The 25,952-nt window shown below is 50.5% G+C and overlaps 1 protein-coding gene across 3 annotated transcripts in view; it reads left to right on the top strand.

Moving 5' to 3' along the window:
* FLI1 (Fli-1 proto-oncogene, ETS transcription factor) overlaps positions 1–25,952 on the top strand; it is a 90,462-nt gene that overhangs the window by 39,130 nt on the left and 25,380 nt on the right. For all 3 annotated transcript variants that reach the window (XM_066564344.1, XM_066564346.1, XM_066564345.1), the window contains 3 exons: positions 9,316–9,524; positions 20,859–21,013; positions 24,379–24,582. In XM_066564344.1, the coding sequence (XP_066420441.1) occupies positions 9,316–9,524; positions 20,859–21,013; positions 24,379–24,582 (568 nt within the window). The remainder of the gene's footprint in view (positions 1–9,315; positions 9,525–20,858; positions 21,014–24,378; positions 24,583–25,952) is intronic.

The raw sequence follows: 25,952 nt of genomic DNA, 5'->3' as shown, positions 1-25,952 counted from the left end.
CACAGGGGCACCCGAGTGTGCCCAGGGACAGGGAAATGCAAATCTGGGCCAATCAGGAGATTTATACCTGATATTTGAGAGGGATTTATGGCACTGTGGCTCCCAGCACCTGTAACTGGAGTGTGATTTGTGTGACTTCAGGCTCTTTGGGAATCTCTCTGTCAGGACCTGTCCATCCCAGTCAGAGCCATTTGTCTGCTGCAGAGGCAGAGATCAGACTCCCAGTGCTGGATCAGGAGCATGCATGTGCTCCCTGGGGAACAAACAGGCTCCTGTGAGTCCTGGACCTCCTTCCCCCTCTCCTCTTATCTCTGGGCTCTGTGGGATGCAGGCCCTGACCCAGCCCAAGGAACCTGCTGTGGGCTCAAACTCCAAGTTTGTGCTCTGGATGTCTTGGACACCCAGAGCCTGAGCTCATATTTAACCCAAACCCAGCTCTGGCCTCAAACCCCAAGTTTGTGCTCTGGATGTCTTGGACACCCAGAGCCTGAGCTCATATTTAACCCAAACCCAGCTCTGGCCTCAAACCCCAAGTTTGTGGTCTGGATGTCTTGGGCACCCAGAGCCTGAGCTCAGATTTAACCCAAACCTGGCTCAGGGCTCAGGACACAAATAGACTCAAGCCCTCACACTGGAAAACCCAAGCCACATCTCCTTTTGGATTCAGCTGCAGGATTGTGTTGGACTTGTGTTTGCCCCCATAGAGTGTCCAGACCTTCACTATGCACTGTAGGTGTCAGTGATGGATTATTCCTTATACTTCCTTTTAGCTGAGCATTCCCTCGGGAGCTGCTGAGGTGCTGCAGGCTCCTGGCCCAGGGAGCAGTGCAGGCTGTGCTCGCTCCTGGAGATGCTGCTGGGATCCTTTCATGCTGTTGTTTTTCCTCAGTCTGGGATAAGTCATCTCGGGCTGCAGGAGCTTGTTTTGTTCTCTGTGGATGGAAACAAAGCAGCCCCCGATGGCTGCTTCCTGATGGGCTTCCTGCGATTGTGCAGGGAATGGTGTCAGGGAACAAAACAGGATACGGCACGGGCTTGTGAATGTACCGGGGACAATGGTATCAAAGTGGAATAAAAATAATGAATGGGCACTGCTGGAGCCTTGAGTCACAACCTGAAATATTTGTGTCTCCAAAAGCTGCCCCCTCCCACCTCTTGAATTCCTGGGAGAACACTCTTTTTACAGTTTCCAGTGCTTTGGCAGTAGGAACCCAAAGAGAAAAGATGAGGTTTTGTGGTTTGCACCTATTCCTTCGTGCTTTTAAGACTCTGCTTTCTGTCCTTTTCCAAGGCAGCCTGAGAGGAAGCCCAGAGATAGGACAAACCTTCTCTCATAACAAACCCCCAGTATTTTGGGGTTTTTCCATTTGTTGTTTTCCTTTCTAGGGCAAATAATTTATATTGAAAAGCTTCAATTTATCTCTGCATGTTGGAAACAAAACCAGCAGGATTGTCAGTCTCAGTTTCTGACACAGGTAAAACTACCCCCCAGAAGCTCAGCTTTGAGGGACAAGGTGACACCACTGCAGTGGTAGATGCAGCTCGGGGTGAGCTCAGCTCTCCTGACACAGTGCTGGGTCAGTCTGCAAAGTCCTGATGGAATACTGGCCCCTGGGAAGAGCCTCTGGCAGCACATCAAGGCGAGAGGCTGGGCACGGGGTGCTCCAGGACAGAGCTGAGGTCAGCACAGCATTTCTGCATTTGTGCTCTGGGATTCTTGGGGTTTGTCAGCAAGCCAGACTCTGAAACCATCTTGCAGTTTCCCTCCCTGTTTCTTCAGCAGAGAAGACCATAAAAATGCTACAATAATATTTACTGAAGGGTGCATGTTCCCAGTTAGGTCCATGTGTCTCTGTTTACAAACACATCTGCTCAGAGCAAGGCAATTATTTTAGAAGCGTGAGGGGACAGAGAAATGAAATGAAAAGGAAGGTGAGCTAGAGCTGGGTGGATTTGAGTGCTCAGCCCTGGGAAGTAATCACCCAATAGTGTCAGTCTCAGTGAGAAGGGGATACAGCTTTGGAGGAGAAAAGCTGTGGGCACGGAGGAGTGGAGATACCGGCACAGGAAAGTGAGAGGAAAGACTGAGAGGAGTGTTAATACCTGGCAAAGGCTGATTGATTTTCTGGGAACATGACATGGCTTGGAAAAGATCTTGTGAGATCATGAACAGTCCTCAGCCTGAGCAGGGTCAGGCTGGTTAATCCATAGAGGTGAATCCCTTTGAGTTCTGTGTCCCTTCAGGCTCCTGGGAAAATCTCCAGTTTAGGACTGTCCATCCCAGTTAGAGCCATTTCCTGGCTTTTATCAGATGCCAGATTTCCAGTGATGCAGTGAAATTACCTGCCAAGATAAGAAGCCTGGCCCCAGCCATGCCAAAGGTAAAGATTCCAGCACTCAGGACAGGTTTCACTCTGGCCTCATCCTGAATTGTCTCGTGTGTCCTGGTTGGCAGAGCCAGGCAGGGAACAGAAGCCAGGGAGTTCTCTGGGAAGGGCAGCCAGAAGCTGTGCTTTGTCCCAATTGACACGCACCTCATCCCAGTGTCAGTCCCAGCAGGGTGGGGAGCCCTGGGGAGGGCAAGAGTGCTTGGGGAGCTCCCTGTTCACACCCAGGGATGGGATGAGCCAGCTGGGGGCTGACAGGGCTGTTCCTGCTCCAGGCACAGCTGCTGCTGCTCATGTTCCAAGGGAAGAGCTGCAGCACGCTCCAGGATTTTAGGGTGATGGGATGGTCCCTTCAGCCTCAGCTTTCACCACATTTACTTTCCAGAGGTCAAGGGGCCACAGAGATAATTTGGGCAGGTTCTTTTTAAATTCTACCTCCATTCCTGGGCCTGTGCTGAGACCTCACAGAGCCTTTTCCTGGGGATTTCCCACAGTTCCAGGCCAGGTTTAAGCCTCCTTATCGTTATGCTTAATGCTGCAACTTGCTGGGAAAGAGAAACTGTCACCTGGTTATTCCCAGTTGGCTGGAAACAAACCAAAATAGGCCCTGAAACCATTAATGTGAAGTCTAGACAGAGGAAAAAAAGTTCTTTGGTCCAGATCCTATAAAAGTGTGCCTGAAGTAAAGTGCTTTTCTGAGAAGTGAAGTACAGAAGAATGATTTATATTTTTGTCCTTTTTGAGTCTGCTTTTGGGGATCTTGAGACGAAAATAATAGAGCATTGATTTTAGCAGCCTTCTTTTACCCACTTGATACGAAATTTCATGGGAATAGTGAGCATAAAAATAACCCCCAAAAGATAAAGATGTTTTTTCCTTCTGAGGAGTTTTGCCAAATCATTTTGCCCCAATTTTGAGCTGATTTCAGCATGATTTTGGTGGCTTTCAGTGTTTTTGCTGTTTCTGCTGCTCTTACTCCTGCTTTGTTTCCCCCTAACATGAGTTACCATGTTGTGGTTTCCCATTCATTTGAATTGTGAAGGAATTATGGTGTGTTCCAAGGCTGCCAAGCTACCCTTGGATGGAGTAGCTTGGGTGGAAAGAGAAGGAAGGGGGAGGAGAAAGGAAAAGGAAAAGGAAAAGGAAAAGGAAAAGGAAAAGGAAAAGGAAAAGGAAAAGGAAAAGGAAAAGGAAAAGGAAAAGGAAAAGGAAAAGGAAAAGGAAAAGGAAAAGGAAAGGCAGTCTGGGCCCAGTGGGTGGCTCTTTGTGCAGGTCACTGTCCTGCTCTCTGAGCAAGTCTCCAGTGCAGACTGGGACAAAAACCTGCCATGTGGGATGCCCTAAAATTATTGAATGAAACCCCTCCTTTATACCACAGAAATCCTCAGATTTGCAGAGACTTGGACACAGTGTTAAAGGTTTACTGCCATCTTAACCCTGAGTGCTGCTGCAGCAGGGAAGGCGGCTTGGAGCAGCATGGGATAGGGGAAGGTGTCCCTGCCCTTGGCAGGAGGTGGAACAGGAGGAGCTTTAAGGTCCCTTCCAAGCCAAACCATTCCATGACTCTGTGACAGCAGCCTGCATCTCATCCCATCCCTCCTGGGACAGGGCCAGCTCTGGGCAGGGATTCCAGCCACTGGGATGTCCCAGCCCCAGCAGCAGCAGTGGGGAAATGCTGTGAGCAGCACAGTGGGGGACACTGGGCAGTGCTGCAGGTGGGTTCCAGAGGGAAGAACAGGGCACCTTGAAGTGACAAGTGACATCCTGCTGCACTCACCAGGGGGATGATGGATCTCCAGCTGCAGCCAGGAGATGCTCCCAAGCAGGACTTCAGTGGATTGTGAAGTGTACAAGATTGGATTGAGGTTGTTGGCAATCAAATGTTCATGATTACAGTACTCTAGGGGGAGTTCTGGGGAGTCTCTGCCCCAATCACATCCTCTAAGGAAGGTGGAAGAGCAGGAGAAGCCTCAGGAAAAGTGGTCTGGAAAAGCTGCAGAGGGAATTCTTGGTTTGATTGGGAGCAAGGGAAGAGTGGAAATCTGAGAGTGTGACCAAAGGATTCCTGTGTGTGTCCCAGAGACAGCACTGGCCAGGGCTCAGGGCCACACAGTGTGCACAGTACAGAGGAGGGGAAGGCAGGGAGAGGGAAATGCTCCCAAAGATCAAGGGCAGGGATGAGAACACTCTGTCTTCCAATCCAGTGCCCGATCCTCCCTAATGTGCTGCCCCACAATCAGCACAGACCCTGCTCTCTTTTGAATTTCTTATTTGACTCATTTTCTTGTAAGTCTGATGTTATCTCTGTGCTTGTATGAGATGTTGGCAGCAGAAATGCTGACTTGTAACACTGCAGTGCCAAAGTCATCTCTACTCCAGGGTTGCTCCTCGGAGCAAACCCTGGGCCGTGTGTGACACTGGTGGACCTTGGATTTTGGTTACATCGTTAGGTCTGGGCTCTTCAGGTCTGTGTTGGCAGCATTCTCTTTACAAAAATGTTTCAGGAGTGATTTTCTCACAGGACAAGGAGTGGTGAAATTTTGGGGAGGGGGAAAAAGGAAAGAAAACAGCCACCTCTCTAGCAGTGGAGTCATCGCTCCATGGCACAATGGTTCAGGTACTCAGCACTGTTGTCTCTTCTAAGGCACCCTTTGTGGAGGAGGATGAAGCTTTGATCTTTAGTAATGCCTTTTAAATGTGGTTATGGCCAGAAAAATGATTGTGTTGTAGAGAGCTAAAGGCTGATGTTCAGTGAAATCTCATTGCACACATATTGCACACATCAGTTATTGGGGACACCTGGGGTGACAGCACTGACTACTCTCCTCACCAGCCCTTGTTCCCCTGGGCTTTCTCCTGTCTCAAATGTCCTGTTCAATTCATTAAATCAAACCTTATCTAAAGTGTGTGTCATCTCCCTTTGCAAGGAGATCAGGAAAACTTGGTTGAAGCACTGGTGGCTTGCCAGCCCTCCCAGAATGTCAGACCAGCTGTTCCTGTCCTCAGAGCCAAGGCCAAACTGTGCCTCCTGCTGTGTCCCCCTCACACCTGGGACCTGGGTCAGGATGGCTCATCCAAATAAAGGCAAACCTGATAATTATCTCTCTTATAACTGGAAACTGCTGTATAAATAAGAGGCACACCACAGATTCCCGCCTGAGGGATGCAGGAGTGTGTGCCAGCTCCTCCTTTGGGGCAGCCACTGGTGGGCTGCCCTGCAGGGGCTGGGGCTGGGCTGCCCAGGGAGCTGGACGAGCTGCCACGGCAACATTTTTGCCAGGAATGTGATTAAAACCTGGAAAAACTGAGGCCAGCCTATTCCCAGAGGCACTATAAGGTAACATACATGCCAGAGTAGCACACACAGCCCCTGTCTCGGCCTCAGGCTGGCCGGCCCAAGGCCACAGGCCGAGGCAGCGCCGTGGGGGGACCTGGCAGGCTGTGCCCGTCTGGGCAGGCTGTGTTGGCACCTGCACACCTCAGAGTGCTTTCCCAGTCTCAAACACTGAGCAGCTCTCGATTCCAGGGACGAGAAGCTCGGTGTTTCAGGGAGCTGCCGCTCTGTGCCTCAGGCGACCCCCCTGAGCAGGCCGGGCCTGGCAGCTCTGCCGGGGCGCGGAGCCCTCAGCGAGCACAGGGAGGGCGGTGCACATCCCCACAGCTGGGGCAGGGCCCTGCCCCTTCCCGGAGCGCTGGCCCGAGCCCCAGGCAGCCCTGGCCCTGCCCAGGGTCCCCACCAGCCAAGGCTGCCTGCTGCCTGCCCCTGTGTTTTTTCTGAGCTGGATGTGGGCACAGAGCTGAGCTGGTGGCAGCGGGGCTGGCTCAGTGCCACCAGGCCTGCCTTGCATGTCACCAGTACTGCTCTGCTGTGCCCCTGGAGCCGAGCAGGTGTCACCAGCCCTATCTCTCCTCATCTGCCTGGTGGCTCAGCTCCCCTGGGGCTGAGCCTTTGTGCTGCCACCAGCTCGGGTTTAGCTCGAACCACTCCTGCCCAGGAGCTGCTAAGAGCAGGCGGAGCATTCGGATTTCTCCTCCTGTTTTCAGGATGAAACTGCTCAGGCAGCACAAGGCCGAGCTCCGTCCCAGTGCCCCAGTGAGGTTATTGCTGTCCCAGTTAACACCAGTTGCATGCAGGCAGCTCTGAGCAGCCACTTTGTCTTTCAAGGAAGATCCTTATCTGAGGAGGCTCTCTGCCACATACTCTGTGTCACAGAGCAGTGTGTACTTGCTTGTATACGTAAAGTTGTACTTTGTGCAGCCCCAGGATCTTGGTCCAGGGTTATTCTATGGAGTGTTGATAAGTTTGGGGGTTTTGGGGACAGCCAGAGAGATCCCTGCTTTCCAATTTTTTTACCACCAGAAAATTTCTTCAGAAGAAAATGTCTTGCAGAGCAAGCAGCCTGGAATTAAGAGTGCCTGACTAAGCTTGAATTCAGAAGAACCCTCCAACCCCTGCATAGGTCCTGCTGAATTGCCAGTAAAAATCTTGTGAGCGACCTCTCACACTGATTTTGTGGGATAACTCTCATTATCGTCATTTTCCCAGATATTGTTTCCCTAAAACAAAAACCAATTTTTATATGTTTTTAGAGTATGATTTTGGACATCTCCAAACCCAAACATGCAGAATATTTATCTGATGATTTTGCAGTGGTACTCACATTTCCCTTGTCTCTGCCCAGCTGAGACTGGGTCTAGAGGGCCCTAAGCCAGTTCTGCAGCCCAGTGTGGGGTTCACCCACCACCTCAGGTGGGAAACCTGACACTTTCTGTACTGTGAGAAGTAGAGGCCTGCAGAAAATGTGTCATTTGGGAACCCCTGCCTGGAGTGAATCCTGACCTCAGTGATTCAGAGGAGCAGCAAATCCTGAGCTCTGATGGGAAGGCTTTGCTCCCCTTTAAGACTGAACATCTCTTGTTCTTGTACCTTCCTGTACAGGCAAAGTTTGCAGCCTGGAGATAAAGCTTGCCCTTTGAGGGATTTCTGACACAATTCACACCAATCCTTCCCAGGGACACCTTAAACTCCCTCCCTTACTCTAAAGCTGAAAAAGGGAGGGGTATTTTTGAAAGGTTGTGAATCCACCAAGGAAAAGCTGCAGGAAAGGTTGAACACAGCGTGAGCTCCTTTCACCAACCACCACTGGGCAGTGTGGGGTAAAATTCTTTTTTGCTGTTTAGTGGATCTAACCAGTGTGAGATATTGGCCACAAAGTGCAGCAAGTGCTGGAATTTCAGCAGGATTTATGCAGATGTTTGAGGGTTCCTCTGAATTCAAGCATAGCCAGGCCCACTCCAATTCTAGGCCACTTCGGCTTGTTTGGGTTTGTTACATGATCTGAGATCAGAGATAGAAAAGCGCTGGTTTTTGTAGGCCTGACTCTCTTTAAGTGGACTAACTTGAGGGAGATTTTTGTGTTTACCCAGCAACTCTGAATTACTGACATTTTTTGTGACAATATCGTGAGCCTGGTGGTATCTGATTTGTGCTTAGATTCTCGTGTCATTCCAGGAGCTGCACTTCTCTAAGCTGTCAAAATTTGTTTCCCTCCTTGGTTATGGAAGAATTTACAAAACAAACCTCTGAAACAACTACTTGGGGGAAGGGGGTGGGAAGAAAGCAATAAATTTTTATTTTTAGAAGCTCCCTGTTGAGGCTGTGCCCTGTGAATGTTGAGCATGGGTGTTAGCACACACCAGGTTTCAGCTGTGTGTTCAGTGAGCCTCTGCAGCCCACACACCACTGCTGGGTGGCTTTTGAGCACTAAGAGCCCAGAGTAGGTGAGTGTAGCTTTGTTTTGGAGTGTGCTCCATCAGCTCACATGAAAGTGGGGGCTGCTTTCAGTGCGGGAGGTTCCTCCTTCGGTTTCTGCCCTGCCACTCATAAAGGCAGCTGTGTTGTGTGTGGTTAGCTGAGCTCCCTCCAGAGCAGGCAGCCCTTGCCAGATGCACTTTGAGTCAGGCAGGGCCGTGCCAAAGCCATCAGGAGCCCGACACTCCTCGCTTGGAAAACCCAAGCACATCCACACAAGGAAATTGATAGCCAGAGCTTTTTGTCAGTATTTGGAGTTTCAGCAAGGGGGGGGGGGGAATTAAAAAAAAAAAAAAAGGAATAACAATTTCCTGTTTTTAAGCATTTCTAGAAATGCACAGTTGGGTAACACACAGCCCTTCATTTCCCACAAATAAACAAAAAGTGTAAAGAAATGCATTTTTTCCCCTGCCACAAACACCCATAACTGTGACCTGCTCTGGCTGCTTCTCCTTCAGCAGCAACCTCAAAACACAAACTGCACACAAACCCTCTGAAAGGAGACATAGAGACTTCACGTGCCACTCCAGAGGTGTTTCCCTACACAGCAGTTGGCTTTGGAGCAGCAGTGCAGCAGGTGGGCAGGTCAGTCACTGGGACTGGGGCTGAACTGCTCACAGCGGGCATTGGGGTGACATAGCCCCTATGAGGTGACACAGCCCCTGTGAGGTGACAGCCCCAGCAGCTCCTCTGCTGTTTGCAGAGCTCCAGTGAACCTGAACGCTGCTCCCACCCAAAGCCAGCAGCCAGCAAAGCAGAGCAGAGCAAGCCCTGGTTTGCATAAGGGCTCCTGGACCCCAAAGGCTCTGATTGCCCCTGGCAGGTGGAAATGGCAGCAAAGCAGAGCAGAGCAAGCCCTGGTTTGCATAGGGGCTCCTGGACCCCAAAGGCTCTGATTGCCCCTGGCAGGTGGAAATGGCAGCAAAGCAGAGCAGAGTAACCCCTGGTTTGCATAGGGGCTCCTGGACCCCGGGCTCTTGCTCCTCGGGCAGGTGGCGGTGGCAGCCAGTGCAGGGCAGCTGTGGGGCCCTGCAGGTGCTCCCAGCTCAGAGGGAGAACCAGAGGGCAGTTCCTGCTTTAGTCACAGCTCTGAGGGCTGGTTCTGTCTCTCCCCAGGAGGCTCTGTCGGTGGTGAGCGACGACCAGTCCCTGTTTGACCCCACGTACGGCGCGGCCGCGCAGCTCCCCAAGGACATGACGGCCTCCGGCAGCCCCGACTTCGGGCAGCCCCACAAGATCAACCCCCTGCCCCCCCAGCAGGAGTGGATCAACCAGCCTGTGAGGGTCAGTGTCAAACGGGAGTATGACCACATGAACGGATCCAGGTAAGGACAGACCCTTTCCACACTCACAGTCTTAAACACAGAGTCCCAGAATGTCCCGGTTGGGAGGGACCCACAGGGATCATTGAACCCAGCTCCTGAATCCAAACCCTGAGCCCAAATGAAGGCAAAGCACACACTGTCCATTTGTGCTCTTGTCCTGCACATCAACATCTCTGTGCAGGACCATGTCCCACTCTCCTGCAATTCCTTCTTTTGTGACTCATTTTTAACAGCCTGAGCACCCTGCTCGTGCAGTCCTGCAGGATGTGCCCCTCCCAGTCTCCATGGACACCCCACGGACTGGGCATGAGACTGCCAGGGCAGAGCTCGTGCTGCAAATGCTGCTGCAAATCCCACATTTCACCTCTGACTTCAGCACCCCATGGATGTGCCATGTTTCCAGGGGCTCACAGAGGGAACATGCAGCAATAATCAGAGTTTCTGCCAGTGAAGCACTGAAAGCTGCACTGCTGGGCTGCCAGGGCTTCCCTGAAGGACACCTTTTATTTGTGCTCTACCAGGCCGTAAGCAAACTTCTGGAAATGGAAAGCTTTTTGATGTCTCAAGCTGCACCAAGGGAAATATAGGTTGGATATCCGGAAAAAGTTTTTTACAAGAAGAGTGATAAAGTCCTGGAATTGCTGCCCAGGGAGGTGGTGGAGTCACCATCCCTGGGGGTGTTTAACAAAGCCTGGATGTGGCACTGGGTGCCAGGGTTGAGTTGAGGTGTTGGGGCTGGGTTGGACTCCATGATCTTGAAGCTCTCTTCCAACCTGGTCATTCTGTGATTCTGTGAATTCTGTGGAGAAGGGAGGAGACTGAGATCCTTTATGGGAGTCTGCGAAGTGGAACAAAACCAAAGGCCTGTGCCTGTTGGAGTTCTGGATGCTGAGAATTTTAGACTTTCTGTGCTAACAGACTGACTCCCAGAAGAACACTGCATTTAACCTGAAGCCATAAAAAAACCTTCCAAAATTAATTGATAACACTAAAATTACAAGTGTATCATTAATTAAAAGTATATAATATCACAAAGTAAATAACTTAGTTTTAAAATATACTAATAGATATAAAACAAGATAAAAGTTTTAAAACAAAAACAAGTTATTCTTCCTCACTTTCTTCTTCCTTCTTCTTCATAAGTTTAAGTAGTATTTTATAATTAAACAGAAAAGTCCACATTGCAGAGTTTGAATAATTATTTATAATAAAAATAAAGAATAAAAAAATAAAAACAAAAATAAAAATAAAAATAAAAATAAAAATAAAAATAAAAAGAATTGTTCCCACCCCTTCTGAGTGGATAGAGGTGACACAGGGAATTCAGGAGCCATTGGAGAAGGTTCATTGTGTGAACCCCAGAGGGTGCCAGGGGATGTTATAACCTGCCCAGCTCACAGCCAAAGCACAGCCCAGCCCCTGTCATTTGTATCTAGAGGTGAATCCTTTCCCTGGTCAATGGGAAATGGAATGGCCTGAAAACATTTTGTTAATGGATTCTTTGCTTCTTTTCTGCTAAGGCTGGGATTAAATCCGAGATGGTGTTTTTTGTTTGGACTCAGATATTTATCAGTTTTTATCTATGTTACAGTCTCACAAACTGTGAGTTCTACAGCACATCGCTCTAACAAGGTAAAAAATGGCCCCATATCCCTCTCTACAAGGTCTTTTAAGGATAAACTCTTCAATTAAGAAATGACACCTAAATTATTTTTACTTTTAACCCAATAACTAATCACCTGTGCTCTGCAATGTGGACTTTTCTATCCAATTACACAAAACCACCCAAACCCATGGAGAAGGAGAAGGACCAGCTTCTGCCCTAAAACCTCCATCTTGCTTTATGTATATTGCTATATTCTAAAACCTTAAACTCTTAAGTTTTCCACCCTGTGCTATCACACACTTCTAACCAAACCCCACACCCACAATCCCAGTGCTATCATTCCATTTTGGAAGCTTCTCCACAGCCTCAGGTCAATGCAGTGTTCTCCTGGGGGTTAGTGCCTGGCAGCACAGAAAGTCTGAAATTCTCAGCATCCAGGGTTCCAACATTTTGTTATAGCAGCCCAGGTGGCCCCTTTTGAAACATTACTACAAGTCCACAGCCTGGAAACAAATTTCACTTTCCTGAACATAATTTTAAGTGCAAAAATTTCCATTTATTTTTCAATTTTAAATACAGGTATAATATAGATACACTTTTGGTTTTTAGCAAAAGCTTTTAGAGTTCATGTTAATTTTAAATGTGATTTGAATTTTTAAGTCACAAACATCTTTGCATTTGTAGTATTTCATGGTGAAACTCTCAAGGGTTTTTCTACTTTAGAGTGAGTTTAGCAGCACATTTTCCTGGTTTCTGAGAACACAGCAGAGCACAGAGTTGGAAACAGAAAGCAGCCTTGCACCTCACAGAGAGATGATGATGTTAAAGACATCAAACAGCAGCATGGTGTTTTTCCCTCATGAGTGTACAGTAGATGCTGATTTTGCCCTCAGATAAAAGCCTTTGTGGCAGTTGCTCTCTCGTGGGGATCCTTTGCAGGCTGAAGTCCATCTCACCCTGCCTGTACCTCAGTGGCATTTCTTGACTCCATGAAAACCTCGTGGGCATTTGCACTGTGTTCCCAATCTCAGAACTGGGGTGAAATGTGGGAAAAGGAGTTAATTCCTGAAAAAGCATAACACAGAGAGAAAGATGGATCTTGAAAGTGCCTGGAGTTTTGATAATCATGGGGTTTACCTTTGGCTACCAAGGATGGTTTTCTCAGGAAAAGGAGGAAGGATCCTTTGCAGCATTGCCAGGCTCCCCAAGTTAAGGCTGGGGCTTGGACCAGCCTGGGGCAGTGGAGGTGTCCCTGCCCATGGCAGGGGATGGGATGGGATGGGATGGGATGGGATGGGATGGGATGAGCTTTAAGGTCCCTCCCAACCCAAACCATCCTGGGATTCTGTGGTTGCTGCAGTTGCTCACCTCCCCAGTGCCAGACCCATGCACACAGAGGGGTTCCTCCCTTTCCATTCCTCTATCCCAGGGAAATCTGGCAGGGAAAAGGAGCCCTCCACATCCCCTGAGCTGCCATAAGCCACACATGTCAGGGCTCTGCAGGTCCTGTAAGCACAGGCTCAGTATCATCCTGAGTGTACCTGTACTTGTACACCCAAATTGTTCGAGTGCTCTGTGTTGCTCTGGAATGAAACGTCCTGGCTGTCCTTCTGTGGTGATTCCTGTGTAGCCATTTCCTCCTCTGCTCAGAAAAAAGGGAAATAGCTCTGCCTGGACAAACTGATTCATGAACAGCTTAGGAGCCCTGGGAGCTGTGGAAAAGGCCCCTGGAGTGTGTTGGTTCTGGGCAAACAGGAAATCCTTCATCAACGACTTGCTCAAGACTCCAAGGTTCTTGGACATAAAATATGTGCTCAGTGTCCCTAAAGAGAGGTAACCCCCTGTCAGGAGAGAAGAAAAGGCTGTTGTGAATGTCAGGGCCATGCACTGCCAGGGCACCCAGCCTGCCTCTGGATAAGTCCTTAGCATGGGAGCTCCAGGGCACCCAGGACAGGAGAACGTTCCCTCCATCCTCCATCCCCTCCTCCCTGCCCTTCGTGTCCATCCCAGTCTGTGGGGATGGACTGGGCCACTCCAATCACTCATTCCCCTGCCCATCAGCTGCCTGGCCAACCCCACACACGTACAAGTGCACAATCCCAACCCCAATCCCAACCCCAATGCCAACCCCAACCCCAATGCCTGTGCCAATGCCAATGCCAATGCCGACCCCAATCCCACCTAACTCCAGCTGCAGGCTGTACAGCACCCAGTGCCCCTCTGGCTCTGCTCCCTTGCTCTCAGGTGTCCTCTCCCCAAGCTGCAGCTGCCCCCCAGCAGGCCCAGCCTGGGCTGTGCTGTGGTTGTGTGCTCTGCCAGGGACAGCTCCAGGGACTGCCAGTGCCAGGGGACAGCAGGGACACTGCCTGGCTTTGGTCTTTCCTCAGACCAGGAGCAGGGCTGAGGGTGATGTGGGGGTGTTTGGTCCTCAGCAGGGTGGCAGAAGGACCTCTCCAAGTGCTAACCAACATGGAAAGCCCACCCAGCTCTCTATTCATGCCAGGATCCCCTGGTTTAGCCTCAAACTAGAAAGAATTTTCCAGATAAGTGCATCTTAACTGCCTGTAGGAGATGCCCAGGCAGGCATCAATATTTTAGGGGAGAAGATGGGAATTCTGTTTTATTGCATCATTCATATGTAGAAATGTCATGAACTCCTCTACTGTTATCAGACCCTGAGGCAGGTTATGGCCTCAAAATCTGCCCTTGCCCTCAGACAGCACCTTGCTCAGAGCAAAACCCAGTTAAAATCATATTTAAAAAACAAAACAAAATAAACAAAAAAAAGTCACATTTGAAATTATACTGAATAGGGGGGAGGAGGATTGTTTAGATGAATGCTGGGTAAAGTTTAACCCAATCTACAACCAATATTATTAATAAAATTTTCCTTATATTTTACATAAATTCAAAATGAATTCCAGATCTTGACTGTATTTACTGAGTTTCCCCTAATGTGCATTTGCAGCTAAACTCAGTGACTGATTTTTTAAAAATATTACAAAATGTGTCTGATCTTCAAATGTGAAAGAAAGTTCTCCTGTGCTGATGGATGTGGGCAAACTTCCCTGGGCAATCCCAGCTGTGGCACGGATTTTGTCCGGCTGAAATATTGAAATTTGGGAATGCTTTGGAGCTGTTCTGCAGAGACATCCCAGAGCAGCTGTGGCTGCCCCTGGATCCCTGGCAGTGTCAAGGCCAGGCTGGATGGGGCTTGGAGCAGCCTGGGACAACAGGAGGTGTTCCTGCCCATGGCAGTGCTGGCATTGAATGGCCTTGAAGGGTCCTTTTAGTCCAAACCCTTCTGGGGTTCTGTGATTTGATGTTTCTTTTGCTCCAGAACATGAAAATACCGCCAAGGTTCGTGGCCCCCCAGGTGTTTGCCCCGGGGCTGTGTCAGCCCAAGGCAAGGGACCTGCTCTGGTGCCTGCAGGGAGGAGCTCCCCGCGGAGCCCCGTGTGAGCCCTCTAGTGGGATCTGCCGGCTCCTTCTGCGCCAGCTTCTCCCTCCTGTCTGCCTTTACCTGGCTGGGACAAACCACCCGACCCTTGCCATCCTTCTGGCCGTTCTGCAGCCTCTTTCAGTGGAGTTTCCCTCCTCCCGAGCCATCCCTGAGAGCAGGGTTGAAGCACAGGCAGATGCAAGTTTGGAGGAGCTGGCTGTTCTCTCTGTAAGAGGGGACCACACAGGCAGGACCCTGGTGTCTGTTCTTCCTTCCTTCACTCAACTACAACAAATTAAAATGGGGCTTTACACCAAAAAGCAGCAAATTTCAAAAGAAAAGAGGGGTGGAAGAAAGGAGGAATGAAAGGATAGGAAAAGAGGGATAGAAAGGAAGAAATATTCCCCTGAATCAGGTTCAGAAATTCCTGGAATCCATTATTTTGCTCTTTCAAGCAGAAGTCAAAGTCTCTAGACAGAGACCTGGGACAGTGATGGTTTTATTTCCACACCTCTGGAGCCCAGGCTGGAGCTGTACAGAGGATTTACTGGTCAGTGCCAGTCGAGCTGCTTGTCCATTTTGGCCAGTCCAGGAAAAACTGTCCCAAACAAAAGATGCAAACTCTTGGCATCCCCAGAAAGAGCTGCTGGAACCAGGAGCCTCTGGACAGTGGGAGTGAGCTGTGTTGAGCTGTGCCTTGGACTCTGCCCCTGCCACAGGGGCTGCACTCTGGAGAACTTGTGAATCCAGCCTGTGCCTTTTACCTGTGGGCATCCACAGCCTGAGCAAATCCAGCATGGACAGCCCCTGGAACCTCTGGGAAAAGCCAGGGATTGATCTGGCAGCTGAAATGCCCTGCCACAAACCCTTTCCAATGATGAGGGACTATTTCTATGAATCCCATCCTGCCCATGGGTGATGCAGGAGCTGAGGAAGGAGTGATAGTCCATGAATTCATCCATGGCTCACAGCTCCCTGCCCTCCTCTGACACTGTCATTGTTCCCCAGGTGAATCCTCCCCTGTGTGGCCACAGCTACACCCTCCTCCTGCTGGGGTAAATCCCTCACCTGGGACAGGGCAGGGCAGGGGCTGCAGGGGGGCTCAGGCTGGCAGAACTTCTCAATTCCCAGGAAAAGGCTGTGTTTGGTAGGAAATGCTGGGCTCCAGAGGACACAAAGTTAAGGATCTTCTCCCTTGCTGTCACTGAAGATTCCATGGTGCTTTCTCAGGGACAGCTCAGTGTCCTGCTCAGTTGGGTGATGCTATTTCCAGTTATGTGTGTCCTACAGGGTCAGCTCTGGGTGCAGCCATCCCCAAAACTTCCCCAGAGGGAAGGGAGGCAGCTCTGCAGACACAGGGACAGGACCCTGCCAGGCACCTGGAGCACATTCAGTGTCCTGCAGGATTCATGGAGTGGCTCCTCTGCCCACAGTGCCCAGCAGGGGCACCTCAGTCCCTTAAAGTCCCTTCAGACCTTTCTGCCCGAGGTTTCTGGGACTTGGCTGTCCAGGTTGGGCTGCTGAGGAGCCAGGGATGGGCAGGGTCTGAACTGGAGAGCAGAGTCTGTCATGTGAAAAATTATCCCAAAAACTTGAGGGGATCTCACAGACCTGGGGTTATTTTGGTTACTTCACTGTGAGGTCACTGTGCCCAGTGTGAGCAGGGAGCACAGCCAGCCAAGGACTCTGCTCTGTCCCTGTGCTCATTCCAAGCCAGCAGAAACATGGAGAGGCTCTTTACAAGGTGTTGGTATCCAAGAGTCTGGATATCCCAGAGTCACAGAATACCTGAGAGGTTTGGGCTGGAAGGGACCTTAGACACCATCCTATTCCAAACCCCTGCCATGGCAGGGACACCTTCCCCTGTCCCAGGCTGCTCCCAGCCCCATCCAGCCTGGCCTTGGGCACTGCCAGGGATCCAGGGGCAGCCCCAGCTGCTCTGGGCACCCTGTGCCAGGGCCTGCCCACCCTGCCAGGGAACAATTCCCAATTCCCAATATCCCATCCATCCCTGCCCTCTGGCAGTGGGAGCCATTCCCTGTGTCCTGTCCCTCCATCCCTTGTCCCCAGTCCCTCTCCAGCTCTCCTGGAGCCCCTTCAGGCCCTGGCAGGGGCTCTGAGCTCTCCCTGGAGCCTTCTCCTCTCCAGGTGAGCACCCCCAGCTCTCCCAGCCTGGCTCCAGAGCAGAGGGGCTCCAGCAGCTCCATGTTCTCCTCTGGATTTGCCCCAGCAGCTCCACATCCTTCTTGTGTTGGGGGCCCCACAGCTGGACCCAGCACTGCAGGTGGGGTCTGTGCTGGAACAGTTCCCTATGGAGCTGTATTACTGAAATACACAGAATGATTTGATCATAAATAGTGCCTGTCCCATCTGCAGGGACATTTTCCAGGGAAATTTTACTCCAGAGCAGGATGGGAGAGAGAACTCTGGACCCCAGGCAGGGCAGGAGAGGAGGTTGGTCACTCACCAGGGACAGTGACATATGAACACAACAGTCTGAGCCCCTGGAGAGCAATGGGAGACTCTGGGGCACAGTGTCACACCATGGAGCAGAGTGTGAGACCATGGAGCACTCCAAGTGTCACACTCTGGAGCATGCTGTGACAGCCTGGAGTACAGTATGACAGCCTGGAGCAGGATCTGACACTCTGGAGCACAGTGTCACACCCTGGGACACTGTGTGACACCCTGGAGCATCATGTGACACCCTTGAGCACAGTCTGACACCCTGGAGCAGGGTATGACTCCTTGGAGCACAGTGTCACACCCTGGAGGACAATGTGACATGCTGGAGGACAGTAGGAGCTGCTGGAGCACAGGGTCATACCTGGATCACTGTCACTCCTGGATCACTCTGTCACACCTGGATCACTCTGTCACACCTGGATAACTCTGTCACACCTGGATCACTCTGTCACACCTGGATCACTCTGTCACACCTGGATCACACTGTCACACCTGGATGACACTGTCACTCCTGGATCACTCTGTCACACCTGGATCACTCTGTCACTCCTGGATCACTCTGTCACTCCTGGATCACTGTCACTCCTGGATCACTCTGTCACACCTGGATCACACTGTCACACCTGGATCACTCTGTCACTCCTGGATCACTCTGTCACTCCTGGATCACTGTCACTCCTGGATCACTCTGTCACACCTGGATCACACTGTCACACCTGGATCACTCTGTCACACCTGGATCACTGTCATACCTGGATCACTCTGTCACACCTGGATCACTCTGTCACACCTGGATCACTGTCATACCTGGATCACTCTGTCACACCTGGATCACTCTGTCACACCTGGATAACTCTGTCACACCTGGATCACTCTGTCACTCCTGGATCACACTGTCACACCTGGATCACACTGTCACTCCTGGATCACTCTGTCACTCCTGGATCACTCTGTCACATCTGGATAACTCTGTCACATCTGGATCACTCTGTCACACCTGGATAACTCTGTCACATCTGGATCACTCTGTCACACCTGGATAACTCTGTCACTCCGAGATAAGTCTGTCACTCCTGAATCAGGCTGTCACACCCTGGAGGACAATGTGACACGCTGGAGGACAGTATGAGCCCCGGGAGCACAGGGTCACACCCCTGAGCATGGTGTCACACCTGGATCATCACACCTGGATCATCGTGTCACACCTGGCTCGCAGTGTCACACCTGGAGCAGTGTCACACCTGGATGACTCTGTCATACCCAGACCATGCTGTCACTCCTGGATCACAGATACCTCCCTGGGCCTCCCCAGCCCAGGCCATGCCCAGCTGCACTCAGCTCTGTGCCCAGCAGATCTCAGCTCTGTGCCCAGCAGGACTCAGCTTTGTGCCCAAGGACTCAGCTCCATACCCAGCAGGTCTCAGCTCTGTGCCCAAACACTCAGCTCTGTGCCCAGCAGGTCTCAGCTCTGTGCCCAGCAGTACTCAGCACTCAGCTCTGTGCCCAGCAGTACTCAGCTCTGTGCCCAGCAGCACTCAGCACTCAGCTCTGTGCCCATCAGCACTCAGCTCTGTGCCCACTCAGCTCTGTGCCCACTCAGCTCTGTGCCCAGCAGGTCTCAGCTCTGTGCCCACTCAGCTCTGTGCCCACTCAGCTCTGTGCCCATCAGCACTCAGCTCTGTGCCCACTCAGCTCTGTGCCCAAGCACTCAGCTCTGTGCCCAGCAGCACTCAGCTCTGTGCCCAGCAGGTCTCAGCTCTGTGCCCACTCAGCTCTGTGCCCACTCAGCTCTGTGCCCACTCAGCTCTGTGCCCAGCAGGTCTCAGCTCTGTGCCCACTCAGCTCTGTGCCCAGCAGCACTCAGCTCTGTGCCCACTCAGCTCTGTGCCCAGCAGCACTCAGCTCTGTGCCCACTCAGCTCTGTGCCCACTCAGCTCTGTGCCCAGCAGGTCTCAGCTCTGTGCCCACTCAGCTCTGTGCCCACTCAGCTCCCCGCTGCGGCCCCGGGGCCGTTCCCTGCCAGACACCACTTGCCCACCTGGCAGGGGCAGTGCCCCAGGGACCCAGCGCTGCTGATTCACCTGTGAAAGCCCCGTGTTCTCGTGTCCTCGTGTCCTCGCAGCTCCTCAGCCTCCCTGGCTGCCCCGGGGACATGGAGCCTTCAGCAGTTGCCTCTCTGAAGGCGGATTTTGGTTCCCTGCCTGGAAAGACAGTAGGCGAACTAGTAAACCCCTAAATTCGAACATGTGTAAGTTATACATCTTATTTCCATTTTCCAGCAACATTCCCTTCGTCGGACATGAGGAAAAAATTACCGTCTGCCTTGGAATATCTCGGTGGAGCATTTATCTCCCAGCCATGATAACTGAATTTCAGGCACTGCTCCCTCCCCCCCAGCTCAGGTTAAGAGACAAATTTGTTTAGTGTCCTGCTTGGACCTCTTGCCAGCTGAGCTCAGAGGGTGGGATTTGTGCATTGTCACCGTGCTTACCCTGCAGGGAATGGGTCCCTCCAGAAGCTCTTGGCTTCTGCCAGAGGAGAAGGACAGCTCTGGGATTAAAGCATGGCCTAAACTGCCCTGGAAATGGCTCTGGGATAATGCCTGGGCTTGCTCTGTGCAGAGGATGTGCACTAATTCCCCCCCTTGGGAAGGTGAGAACAATGTGCCCTTCCCTGGAAGCCCCTCGAGGTGGGATGTGCTGTGTGTGCCTGGCAGGCTTGGGGCTGGGCTTTGAAGGGATGAAAGGCAGGAGCTGCTCCTGCAGCTGGAGAAAAGCACAATCCCTGCTCCCTCTTGGGCTTTGGAGACTGTCAGTTCTCCCAGAGTCTTCCCAAGGCTCTGCAGTAGGCCAGGCCTTGGCACGGTGCCACCTGAGCTGCTGGATGTCCCCTCTTCATCACCCTAGGACCTCAGGAGTTAAACTGGAGCCCTTTTCACACCCATACTGGGGCCTGAAGTTCCTGACTCATGCCTGGGGCATCCAAGATTCCCAGATTTCCTCACCAGGTAGTGAACTGTGGCACTATTAGTCAGAGAATAATAGAATAACAGAATAATACAATAATTGAACAATAGAACAATTGAACAGGCTGTGTTGGAAGGGACCCACAGGATCACTGAGTCCAACTCCTGTCCCTGCATAGGACACCCAGCAATCCCACCCTGTCCCTGAGTGTTATCCAAATGCTCCTGCAGCTCTGGAGGCTCCAAGAACAGACAAGCTCTGTCCTTGGATCGATCAGACTGTGCTGCCATTGGGTGTTCTCTGGGGACGGCCCTGTCCCTTTGAGTGGGTGGTCTGGGTTCTTTGTTAATGAAAGGGCTGTTCCTGTGTCCCTGTGGGCTCTGCAGAAACACCTCAGGGCAGGTGGGCAGAGCACCTGTGTGCCATTGCCAGGCTCCACTGCAGCACCAGGGTGTTTTAGCACCACAAAGGGCGGAACAGCCCGACAGGGCTCCCAGGAACAGCCAGCCTTGCCTGGAGAACTGTTGGAGTGCACTGAGCATCCAGGCATGAGGGAGTGGGGTGTAACCCACAGACTGCTGTCCTGGGCACTGGCTCCTTACCAGGTTTGGGAGTGTTGGTATTTCAGAGCCGCTGCAGACATTGCCTTGCCTGGAGTCATTCCCTTGGAGGCTCCAGCTGCATTATCAGAGATCCCTGTGTGCCCCACAGCCCCCTTATGACACCCAGTAACAGGTCAGGAATGGCCTCTCCATAAGGGAGAGGGACAGCTGAGTGTCCCCCCGTGGGCAGCCCCTCCTGTGTGCAGGGATGGAGGGGCTCTGATGCTGACCCAGCTTTGCTTTGCCTTGCAGGGAGTCCCCCGTGGACTGCAGCGTGAGCAAGTGTGGCAAGCTGGTGGGAGCAGGGAGCGAGTCCAGCCCCATGAGCTACAGCACCTACATGGATGAGAAGAACGGGCCTCCCCCCAACATGACCACCAACGAGAGGAGGGTCATCGTCCCTGCAGGTACTGCCATCCGCTGGGGCAGCTCTCCCTGCTCTGCCTGCAGGAGATTTTTGTTTGGTTTGTTTATCCGCTCCCTGAGGAATTTTCTCTCTTACAAACCACGCAAAAAGTAAGGAAAATATCAGAGTTTCTGGCTAGAGAGAATTCCCATGTCCTGGTGCATGATCTGAATCAGGATAGGCAGCATTTCTTTTCTGGTGCTTTTTCTTTTCTTTTTATTTTCTTTTAAAATTTTTTCCCCGGAATGAAGTATTGTTTTGGTGTGCTGAACCAAATCCATCTCCTGTCATGTGTTAGAGGAGAATCTGCTTCCTGGGACACACAGGGGATGATCAAAGAGGAATGAAGTGAGCCCAAGTTATAACTCCCTGGTGCTCCCAGGATCCAGCTGCACTTTCAAGTCACACTGATTGATTCAAAATGAGCTATTTTGTTTCCATTTTTTTTTTTTTGTTAGATGTAGAAACCCAGAAAAATTCTATTTTGCAGGAACTGTGTTATCCTTCCAAAAATTGTCACACAGAAACATTCCTGTCCAGCTTTGTTTGTGTTTGGTATCCACATCTGCTGCCTGGAGCTGGCAGGATGCTCTGGATGCATTTGGACACTCAGGGGTGAGAGCTGCTGTGGGGGGAAGCCTGAACCTGGAGTGAGGAGCAGTTTTCCTGTGAAGTTTATAAACAGCCAGGGCCAGGAACTTTCCTGCAAAGGAGCCAAGTGCTGGCCCAGTGACATCCCAGAAGTGGCCCAGCTCTGAGGCTTTCAGCAGGGCAGGAGGGCAGGCAGACAGTGCTGGCAGGAGGAAATGCACTCGTGGAATTCAGCTCCTTTCTCTGAGCGTGGCTTGACCACGAGCAGATGACAGTTCCCAAGCATTTGTTTGCCATTTAGGATGAAAAGGAAAGGCTTGAACTGAATGCAGTGAGGAGAAGCCAATAAAAGACTGATGGCAAACCTCTAAATCCCATTCAGGCTGATGTTTGAGGGACTGGCTGAGCTGCTTGGGGACATCAGCACAGTTGTGTCCAGTGTCACCCTGCCTGGAAAGATGCAGCTGGCAACAACCAGTCCCTGTGTAATTAAAGATGTTCCAGGGGCAGTACTTTTCCTGTATGTTTAAAAAAACCAAGGGTGAGCTGAAGTTTAGCATTGTTGAAATAGGGGAAATTACTTTCAGTGCCCCCAGTAGAAGAGAAAATTTGGAATCTCCTCTTTGAAGGAAAGTGAAGAAAAGGACTTTCCCCCCCCCCCCTTATGACCATTCACAAATCAAACCCTTGAGATCCTTGTGAAAGAGCAGAGATTTACCAGACTTTGGAAGACAATAATGAACATCATCCCAGATCTCTGGCTGCAGGAGAGGAGGCCAAGTCATCCAAGAAAGGCATTTGGATATTTTAATTTAATCCAGAATGGAGATTTATAGTGCATTAAGGCGAAGATAAGCAAGAATAATGTCACATTAGGCTTACAATAGTAGTAATAATGAGCTCAAAGCCATGTTTCAAGAAGGCAGATTTTCAGACACCATTCAATGTCTTTTACAGTGTTTAAAGGGAGGCCACAAATTCACTATGCCCTCTAGATGTTAGGCTGTTTTCAAAACTCAAGACAAATAAGTCTTTCAATTAAAAAAAAAAAAAAAAAGAATGCTCCCTTGAATACTTGCATTGTAAAATTTGTAGCATTTGGCCAGTGCTTAGAAAGCAGAATTTCAATTAACTATTGCCAAAACCTGAAGGAAATCCATCTGTCGCTCTTAGAGCAGACTTGCAAAGGTGTGGGGTTGTAAATTCCTTGTTCTGAATTCAACTTTCAGCAGCCCAGGTTTTCTGGGGATTCAGTGGGGAAAGGTCTCAGTTACATTTCAGTTCCCTTGGTCTCAGTTCTCTGCTTGGTGCTGTTATTGCAGGGCTCAGGTGCCCAGGAATGCCAGGTGTGGGCACCTCCTGACCTTTCTGGGCACCCAGTGTCCAGCCCTGGGCTGAGGCATTGCTTCACACCCCCTAAATCCAGGCACAGGCATTTCTTGTTCTGCCCAGAGCACCCCCAGAGCCCTGGGCATGTTCCTGTTCCATGTTCTCAGCTCCCTGGGATCTGAGTGTCTGAGGTCTGTCCCAGAGCTGGGCCAGCTGTTAATGACACATCAGACATCTCCAGAGTTTGAACTCCTCTGCAATCCTGTGCAGCTGCAGCAGAACATGAGTGTGCAGCTCCAGCTTGGAAACCGATCTGTGGGGAGCAGCAGCAGCACAGGAAACATCTGAGAATGCTGATATGCTCTGAAAATGGCTGTCAAGCACTGTGGCACCAGCTCTTGCTGGGCCCTCTGATCTAATGCCCTTTGCAGAATTCAAAGGCCGATTGCTGTTTTTAACCACTCATCTCCACGGGGCTGAGCTCCAGCCGGGCTGGAGCAGCTCCTACGTCAGCAGCAGCAATAAGGATCCCACAGCTGGAGCTCTGCTGGCACTCGGGGCCGCCCAGACAGCACAAAATGCACCGGCCCTCGCACAGCTGGCTGCCTTACAGGGACAGGGAGGCAGGACTGTGCTCCTGCCTGGGGTGAACAGCTCCCACTCACAGCCAGGGCAAGCTGCTCTGTTCTAGCCACACTATTTTATTTTATTTTATTTTAGGTTTTATTTTATTTTTATTTTTTTATTTTTTATTTTATTGTATTTTATTATTTTAGTTTATTTTGGTTTTATTTCATTTTTTATTTTTAAAATTTAATTTATTTTAATTTAATTTTGGGTTTTATTTTATTATTTTTATTTTATTTTATTTTATTTCATTTTATTTATTTTGGGTTTCATTTTATTTTTTATTTTTGTTTTTTATTATTTGATTTTATTTTTGGTTTTAATTTTATTTTTTAAAATTTTATTTCATTTTATTTTATTTTAACTTTTTATTTTTATTTTACTTTCTGAGTCCCTTTGCTGATCATGAACACCCCATGCTCAGGGTTTCTCCTGCCAGCTGTGGGCTCCCTAATACCCGTGGTGGGACTCGCACAGCCCTGATGTCCCTGCCCAGAGCCTTGCAAAGACACACTGGGACAGGAACTCCCTCTCAAAGAGCTCAGCTTCCTTTGGGAAGCTTTTTCCAGACCGAGAAGAGTCCAATGTCACTGGAGCTGTTCCCAAGCAGAGGAGGGAGCTTTGGGCAGGTGGGGAAGGCAGCAGTGACCAGGCCAGGCTGTCCATGCTGAGCCCTGCTCCAGCACGGTGCCTGCTCACCCTGGCAAAGGGGGTCAGTAAATTCAATATCTCTGCCTGTGAAACAGTGTCTGGTGCTGTGGCAGGGCTGCAGGGACTCTGCAGGTGTGTGTGTGCCCATCCTGTGTTCTCCCCTGGCAGATCCCACCCTCTGGACCCAGGAGCATGTGCGCCAGTGGCTGGAGTGGGCAATCAAGGAGTACGGCTTGATGGAGATCGACACCACCATCTTCCAGAACATGGACGGCAAGGAGCTCTGCAAAATGAACAAGGACGACTTCCTGCGCACCACCTCCCCCTACAACACAGAAGTTCTGCTGTCTCACCTCAGTTACCTCAGGGAAAGTGAGTATTGCCCTGCCCATCCCAGCCCCTGCCCCGGCGTGAACTCCCAGGGCTCCTCCTGCAGCAAGGGACAGGGAGATGAGCAGAGCAAGGCAAGCAGAGAGAGCAAGCAGAGAAGCAGGGAGTAAAATGGGCTTGGAAAGTTCAGATGAACAAGATGAAGACAGATGGAGCTACTGGTGCTATCAGGGAGGTGAAGAACTGAGCAGGGCTCTGGAGGAGATTAGATAAGTCTTACTGATAACAACATCTGTGGCTATGTGATAAAAATGCACAAATTTGCCATGGAGATTAAGCCTGACATTAACTGATTTGTCTCAGGCAAACAATTCCATAGCTCTGCAGTCAGAGGCCTGTGCCCTCCCCAGGAACAGGACCCACAACTGGCCAGGGCTGGAGCTTTCCTGTGCTCCTGCAGGCCCAGGTTTGTTGGAGAGAGTTCAAAACCCAAGAGTGATTCCCATATGTAAATGTGCTGGCACAGATGTTGTGCAAATGACCCAGGACTGTGAGAAAAAGGTTATGGAAGCTCTTTATTGCTCCTTTCTGCACCACACTTGAGTATGGGATGGATCCAATCCCCCTTTTTGCTCTATTAAGCCCCAAACCCAGGAGCTGTGAGCAGTCTGGAAAAGTGTTATCCCAGCACCCAAACAGGAATGATCACCTTAGGGATGGCACATGCACCTGATGCTGGGAGTCTTAGATTTCAGCTTTTCCAAGACTTCTGTGCAATCATGATCACACCCACAGCTTCCAGATGTCTCCTCTTCACTTGTAAATGGAGCTAAAAGCATTTCCTTTCCTCACAGAATTGTGCTGAGGGTAATGGTGCTCTGATGAGGCAGAGAACTGGAGCTGGGCCCCACATGCTCTGCTGTTTTTCCCAGTGAAACAGCTTTTATAGGGGTATCATTATTCAAACACTCAAAAATCAGGAGAAGGTGCCATAAATCAAGGTGGAAGGGCAAGGGAGAGAAAGGCCAAAGTATATTTTCTCCACTAGAAAATCCAATCGTGATGAAAAGGCAGCTGAAGATGTCTCCTCTAGCCAGTGAAGCAGATACAGAATTTAGGATGTTTCTTCAAAGTTGATCTCTCCCTGCCCAAAATCAGTGGGAGTTTCACAGATTCCAGTGGCACAGAAGTTAGATCACAGATGGGTGCCTCTGGAAGCCCCACCTTTATTTTTCTTGAGAAGTCGAGCCAAGGAAATGATTCACAACAAAAAAACCAAACTGTTGGATTTGAACAGTTGTTCCTTGTGACTGGACAATAAAATAATTTCCCATCCAAAATCAATGGCAAATTTAATTCTGTTTCATCAGAAAAGAGCTGCCAGTCCACAGGAAGCTTTCAATGATTGCCTG

The sequence above is a fragment of the Molothrus aeneus genome, chromosome 22 (assembly GCF_037042795.1).
Source record: "Molothrus aeneus isolate 106 chromosome 22, BPBGC_Maene_1.0, whole genome shotgun sequence".
NCBI lineage: Eukaryota > Metazoa > Chordata > Aves > Passeriformes > Icteridae > Molothrus > Molothrus aeneus.
This window is presented reverse-complemented; position numbering and strand designations above follow the sequence as displayed.